Source organism: Pundamilia nyererei, unplaced genomic scaffold (genome assembly GCF_000239375.1).
Source record: "Pundamilia nyererei isolate P.nyererei 1_Seehausen unplaced genomic scaffold, PunNye1.0 scaffold00112, whole genome shotgun sequence".
Taxonomy (NCBI): Eukaryota; Metazoa; Chordata; class Actinopteri; order Cichliformes; family Cichlidae; genus Pundamilia; species Pundamilia nyererei.
In genome coordinates this window covers 1211144-1218704 of record NW_005187513.1, presented here as the reverse complement: position 1 = coordinate 1218704, position 7561 = coordinate 1211144, and the positions used below count along the sequence as shown (strand labels likewise).

Here is a 7561-nt window from a genome sequence, read left to right as displayed (position 1 = left end):
ACTGCATTGTAGAAGCGGCCAGCCAAGAGACGACCTGCTGGGTAAACAACAGTGGATGCCTCGGAAGGCAGGAATGGGAACTTCGTCGAGGGCAAACAGTGAGATTTTTTTATCTTGTCACATAGAGAAATAACACGGAGGTCGTATTGTCTCGTCCGAGTCGTCTGGGTTTCCATTTCGAGCCAAAATGGCTGATAATAATCGAGTATTTACTGAGTGAAGTGGAGCTAGCGTTAGCTTAGCTCGTAGCCATCCGGGGCCCACTGCCTTCGATTTTGCTTCTCGGCACGGCTCGGGACTGTGTTGCCAGTTTCACAATCCCGGCCGCTACAGTCCTCCGGGTCGCGATTTCTGCGTGCTAGGCCTGCCTAGTTGCAGTTCGGGTAACACGTAGAAAACTACCTGTTTTCACTACTTGTCACTATTTCCTGCAGGATTCAACCCCGCATGTTGCAAAAAGGACGGTAACACATTTTGAAAAAAGAATTTGGACACAGGTACGTGTTGTCTTTGTTGTCTTCTGTCTGGGATATTTATCAGGCAACGGCTTGCTGTCCACTCTGGTTTCTCTCGATTCGTTATCGTAATATTGGTAGCTGATATTGTGGTGTGAGTGCTTTCCTAATAAAGCGACATTATCCAGCCTCAGTCACTTCGGCACCGTTTATGGGACATACAGAGAGAGAGAGACAGACAGACAGGCAAGCAGGCAGGCAGACAGCAGCTGGGCTTATTGTAATTGTTAAGCGCTGTAGAAAGTATGCTTAGCCCCCAGCTTCAGGCTCGATACTGCCAGCCTAAATAAATCTATGTATCTGTGTTTTTGCTTGCCTAATCAGTTGTTAGTGGTCAGAAAGCACTGTGGGTGGGTATCGTTAGAGCTCAGCAGTACTAAATCAGTCGTACATCTTGAATTGGTTTGCTGTTGCCATTTCTGATTGCACCCACCCCCATGTATTTTCTAGTATAGATAGGCACCAGTTAACGTGGTAGAACTACCCCTTTTCTTCGTGATCTTATCGCCTGCATTAGAAATCAGCAGTATTATGGTGCAGCTTTGAGCCTTTGGGATTTTTTTCCCCTTCAGGGCTGTCCTCTGAGGCCCCTGAATTCATGCTTGTCATTGCGCAGCTTTTACAGTGAGATCTGAAGCACTCTCACTTATGTGTTAGAGATATATATATATAAAAGCATATAAGACCATTGTTGCGTGTGCTTTTCACAGTTATGCTAAATACTTAAGCAAATCACTCTCTGCTCACATAAAACCCAGCATCCCCTTTGACAGAAATTGCATCTTCAGGTCAAGTGACAGCCAGGGTGCTGTTGTGCAATATGCTGCTAATGGATGTCACTTGTGCATTTGGCTTTTCTCTGTCTCAGGAAATGCTCTGTAACCTACACGAGTTGCACAAATGTACATACCAAAGCAGTGCAGTGCATTTTACTCAGACAGTTCCAGGAGCATGTTGAACTGTGTAGTGGTTTTTTTCTTTTTTTTTTTTTTTTAAATCCCTATTTTGTATCTTAAAAAGAAATGCTTATTTTTGCTATCAACTGACTTTGTGTCTGTCCTAAATGCATGCAGTGTTCTTCATGTTTGGTATTTTAGCTTTTAGCTCCATTTTTTCTAAAAGCAGATTGAAGCAGGAAATTGAAATCCAATTCATATTGTTGTGAATTGTGTGTTCCCAGCACACAATGTGGACAGGGACTAGCAAAGCACTGATTTCATATTTTTGTGTTGTGTTACATCACTTGTACTTCCAGATGGCTGCATTGACAGAGTTGGTACAATATGTTCCCAAATTATATTCTGAAATAGTAGCATCATGAATTTGTTTTCTGATTGCATCGGGTCAACAAGTACGACCAGCTTGTTGCTACATGTATACAGTGCAGACTATTTGACTTTGGGTTTACTGATGGTATAAAGCGCCCTAAATCAGAAAAAAGTTAGCCAGAAAAATACTGATCTGCTTTTTAAGAGATGATCAAATAGTTTGTTCGTGCTTGAAAATACCTTATACAGAACTAGACTGATTGTGTTAATGCCAATATTTGGGAAGTTTAAATTTCTCTATCAATATATTTGCAACTGTTGAGGTACATATAGTGTATTATAGCTTTACTGAAAAATGAACATGATAGGATTGCCGATTATTAACCCTTCAGTACCTAACCTATTGTAAAGTCACTGCTTGGCTCCATTCTGGTGCTACTCTACTGCATTTGCTGTAGTAATCTTTGAGCCTTAGCTGTTCTGATGGAACAACTATGTGATGTTGCTATTACCCCCAAACATATTTCTCTGCATTATAATCAGTAAAACGAAAGATTCTGATGCCAAAACATGAATGCTCATAAGGTATATTAAATAAGCCAGTATCCACTTATACATGGATATATAGGTCAGGCTAGGATCTCATGTTCTACAGTATGTAAACAGAATGTTTTCTGCCCTTTTTAATAGCAATTTTAAAGCCTTTTCTATTACAGATTTCTAATGTGTACCTTTGCAGTCCATATGTTTCCAAACACAAATCCAGGATTGCCAATAATGCCAAGCTATGCAATATATTTATTATGTAATATATTGCAAGAAAGTATTCTGCTTTACATCTACTGAATTCTGGATTTGATATTTATGATTGAATTAAAAGCAGTTTCCAGTTTCACTGATCACTAAATGGCATCTTGATTTTCTTGACAGTTTGGAAACAGAGGCCTATCGGTTTTTATACTCCATGTTGGTGCAAAGAGCACTGTTGACTGCTGTGTGCTTTTAGAATGTACACGTGGAGTCACGGAAATTGCTTTTTTTTGTTGTATGTGCAAAAATGGTTTAAATTTCACAAATGACTGGGTTTGTCGTTGTTCTGGGAGACTTCAAAACCACTTTGAAAAAATTTCCCACGGCACCAGAGTGAAAGAGGCTCCTTCTCTTCACAGATACACTTGGTGCACCCAAATATAACTCATATAGTCTCAGAGTCATGAAATAAACGCGAGAATTTGTCTCCCTTTCAGATTTTTTTTTTTTTGTCATGCTTTTCTTGGTATCCACAACAATGCAAACATATCAGGGCTGTTGACTCATCATTACTTTGAGTCAGCCTATGGGTATTTATTTACTGTCTTTAATCAGCAGCTTGGGGTCATTCTGTGTTAATTTGTATGAGAAAACAAAATGACCTGTTCAGTGAATAGATTGTCTTGTATTTAGACGGTGAGGTATTGTTTTAGATGAATTACTGTTTCTTCATGTTGTTGATTGGCCAGTGAAATGTCAAAAATGTTTACCTTGAACAATTCAGTGCAGAATGAAAATAGAAGTATAATTGTCTTACAGTCTATTTAAAAAATGCTGCATTTGGTTAAGGATATTAAGAATGAAGACTTGTTCGTGCATTCATGCACTTCTCAGAGTCAGGAAGTCTAGCTCTGGCCTAGCTGTGTTCACCTGCTCTTGAGTTGGAATAAGGAAACACAGTTTAGTCCTGAAAGACGACATGATAAATCATTGCTAGGAGTGATTAAATAACTTGTTGACAGCTGTCTGCAGGTTTTATCCAGCTTATTATTAAAGTATTCAAATAAAAATATTCTCAGACTTTGTTTAGTTTTGTTTTTTAGTTTCAACATGAATGAGTGTTTACTTGAAATAAGAAATGATTATTTTTCTCCTTTTAAACACCATCAGTACAGAACAATCATCTACTATTTCTCTTTTATGCATCTTAGATTAAATGTATGTTTCTTACCTGTTTTTGCATCTAGTGTTTTTTGTTTGTCTGTTTGTTTGTTGTCGTTTTGTTTTTGTTGAAGGATAGGCTGCAGAGGCCATTACAGAGTCCATCAGTAGTTGATGCTTTTGGTTTTCCCTCTCCGTGTATTTTCTTCTGGATGTGTAAACAAACATTTACATTTACTTCAGTTTAAATGATGTCTGTAAGGCAGATTGTAGTAATGTTTGAAGAACACTGAAAAGCACATGATTGAATTGTCTTATTTAGTTAAGTTGGTCAATTGAAGCTGCCTGACTACTGAGGACTTTAAGTGTGTTTACTGTGTAACATAGACTATTAATACCTCATCCATCAGACCTACATTGAGCTGACAGTACTCATTCACATTTTGCTTATTTTATTTTCTGTTTCTTTGTTTCTTTGACCTGTGTTATTTAACTCTTACATTTTCCCCCTTTTCTAGGTTTGGTGACATGCAGTGGTGAGAAGCTTTGGAATTAATGCAAGTTCACTTGGTTTTTGCTCCGTGAGGTCAGACTTGCCACCATGAAGAGTGAGGTGCCGTCTGAGGCCGCCAACAGACAGGAGCATATGAAGGAGCAACTGGTGAATCCCGAACCCATGGAGGCATCCAAGAGCTTCCCTAACAACATGGAGGTGATTGGAAAAGCTGGCAGCGATTTTGAAACTCTTTGTGAGTCGAGGCATCGGCCCCTGAGAGACACAGGGACACATAGAGACTCAGAACGGAGCTTTCCCGGACGTAGAAAACGAAAAGGCCAACAGGCAGGCCCATCAGACTGCTCGCTCAAGGATGGCCACATCAGTGAGAGTTCACTGGCACCTCAGCGTCCCAGAGTAGAACTTTTACAGCAACCCAGCGAGGATGAGCATAATCACGAGTCCTCTTTTAGTGACTGTGCTTCGTCCCCTTCATCCAGCCTGCGATTCGGGGACTCAGACACTCTTAGCTCGGAGGACGAGGGGGAAGCAGGAGCAGCAACAGGAGGCCAACATAAGGCCCCTGCCCTGACAGGAGGCGGAGCCACTGGAGTCGGCTTGCGCCCTGCTATGGGCCGAACTCGGGGCAGCCGCACTCATAACTGGGTGCGGTCTGATGCTGAGCCCGTGCTGCTGAAGCGGGCGTGCCTGAGCAGCCGGCGGCCTCTACATAGGAAACGCTTTGTGAAAACGGCTCCTGGAGGAGGTCAGCGGACTCAGAAGCAAAAGGAGAGACTACTACAACAGAGAAAGAATCGTGAAATGTTTGCACGCAAGAAGTATGCTCTACACCACAGCACCAGTAGTTCCAGTGAGGAGCTCAGCGGCGACTTGTCCTCTGAATCTTCTACTGAAGCAGAGGATGAGATGTATGTAGATGTCAGCAGCACTAGCAGCCAGACCAACAGTGCTGCTGTGGCCTCAGGTAATCACTAACCCTTACTTTGTTATACATTTATCTCTGTGTTACATTACTTTGTAGGATTAGTTTTTAGTGCTTAATGAATTGACAAGTAAGGGAATAATTTATTTTCTCAGTAACCAGTCTGTAAAAGAAAGATTAGATTGTTTGGACATGACATGGGGTAAGATGGGTTTTATATGTACCAGCAGGCAAAATTATACACCACAGCCTGGGCATTTATTTTTCCATTATGTAATGGGTTGTTTTCAGCTCTTTGAAGAAAAAATCACCACACTTGTAACATTATGATGGAAATTATTTCTCCTAAACATCACGGTCACCATGATCTCTAATGCTGCACAACCATCCAGCATGAATTAACATATTTTAATTGAAGTACGTTGATGCAATGTTAAATTAACATGCACTGAAAAGCGGAACAGAAAAAACAGAAATGGCTCGTGAGGTCAACATGTGTCGTGCAGCTTTCACTGACTGCTTTTATTCACAATAAAGGTTGTTAGTGTGGTAGATTAAAAACAAAAATACATATATATATCCAAATTACTGTAATATTCATACAGTAATGTGCAAAAGTATTGAGTCACTCCTTATTTGTTTATATTTTTCTTCCAAAGAGCCAGGATTCAATCAGTAATTATCCAGACTTTTAAACGGTCTCTTTGGACATTAACTGCTATTTTTTTTTAATTCCCTTTCAATCAGGTCCTTGTACTTGATCATTTTCAGAGGAATACTTTCTTTTTTTGTCAAGAGATGGACGAGCACTGTTTACAAATAACAGACATCTTAGCAAAGGACCAATTTAAAATTGCATTTTTAGCAGCAGCCGGTCACAAAAGCAGATGATTTAGTTCCATTTGTTTAATCGAATCTATGACAAAAAGCTAAAAATAACAGTCTGGTAGGCATAAACATAAGTTTTTTGGCCAACAAGGTGATTGACAGAGAGCTATTAGCCAAAAACTTAGCTACAATGGTGTGCAGAGTGTCGTTAAAAATTGGAGGAAACTAGGCAAAAGAAGAACTGACAGGCTTAAAATACTATCAAAGGAAGACGGAGAGTATCTGAAAGTCATGTCTCTAATAGGAAAGCATCTGATTGACAACAATTTAAATTTTCACCATGACAACGATCCTAAACACACTGCCAATTCAATAAAAGCATATTACATATAGTGGAACAATATGAGTCATTATCAAAGCACTGTGGGATCATCTTGATAGAGAACAGAACAAAAAATTTGAATGTCTTTCGAGAAGCCTAGAGAACTATTCCTTAATACTACTTAACAAAATTACAAGAAAACCTGGCTAACACAGTTCAGACTGTGTTTAAAAATAAAGGAGGTTGTACCAAACATTGACTTTCAAGATGTTAGAACTGTATAGTTCACCTATTACACCAATTTCCCTTTTCCTGAGAAGACTGACTCAAGAGTTGCAGAGTACGGAATTTTTATAGACTTCCTGTTCCCTCACAGCACAATCAGGATCTAATTCTCTGGTGTAGAAGTTTAATGATGAAAAGTATCTCATTTGTTTCTATAGTTGGAGCCACTAGCTCTTTAGGTGTGCTGGTACAATTTTGGACTCCAGGTTTGGTTGGGTAGGGTCTCCTACTCCATAATTACTGCGGAATCACAGATGAACAATAGCATCGCTATTAGGGCGGGGTGACATAGAAGTTTTAAGGCGCAACCATTAGAGCAGTCCTACCCATATATCGCACAGTGTGAAAAGAATCTCAGTAGTGCACAGGTGAGAGAAACACACATTTCCAGGATGAAGAGATTTTTGTATGTTTAATACAATTAATTAATCATAATTAACATAAATGGACAGATATCAGCTGAACAGCTAAAATGCTTTTGTGATGTTTTGGCTTTTTTTCCCTAACAGTTTAACCTTCGACCTATAGACCTGTGTCTGCTCTTTAATGTAACATTTGCACACTGTGTTTTTCACCAATTTAAACACTCGGGGTGAGGAAAAAAAAAAGGTTATGGCGACAAGACAGATGACTGTCTATCAAAATGCAGTCAGATTAGATCAGATTACGGTGTAATTTAAACATTAAATCATAAGTCATAAAGATCCTCTTTACTTTCATTTAATAATAATGATGGGTCAGTGTAGCTGTTATACACACACATTTACATGTTCAGAAGCATGCATGTGTCCGAACACATCCATCTTGCAAGGTTACATGCAGTGATTGACATGAAGCCATAGCGAGGTAGATTCAATTGTGAATATTATAATAATTATACCACTGAAATAATACAACAGTGTGTACTGCAATCTGAAAGCACAAATGGGAAAACCAGAGTGAAACTAACCACAGAGGTTCAAGTAGAAGCTACTGAAGTGCTGAGCTCCAAAC

The 7561-nt window shown here is 39.5% G+C and overlaps 1 protein-coding gene across 4 annotated transcripts in view; it reads left to right on the top strand.

The window, feature by feature from the left end:
* The window catches only part of rnf111 (ring finger protein 111), a 33229-nt gene continuing 25668 nt past the window's right edge, over window positions 1-7561 (top strand). For 3 of the 4 annotated variants that reach the window (XM_013913032.1, XM_005741626.1, XM_005741625.1), the window contains exons 1-2: window positions 1-98; window positions 4213-5175. In XM_013913032.1, the coding sequence (XP_013768486.1) occupies window positions 4296-5175 (880 nt within the window). In that variant the 5' untranslated portion in view covers window positions 1-98; window positions 4213-4295. Of the gene's footprint in view, window positions 99-434; window positions 498-4212; window positions 5176-7561 lie in introns of all 4 variants that reach the window. The other variant, XM_013913031.1, reaches the window with a different exon arrangement.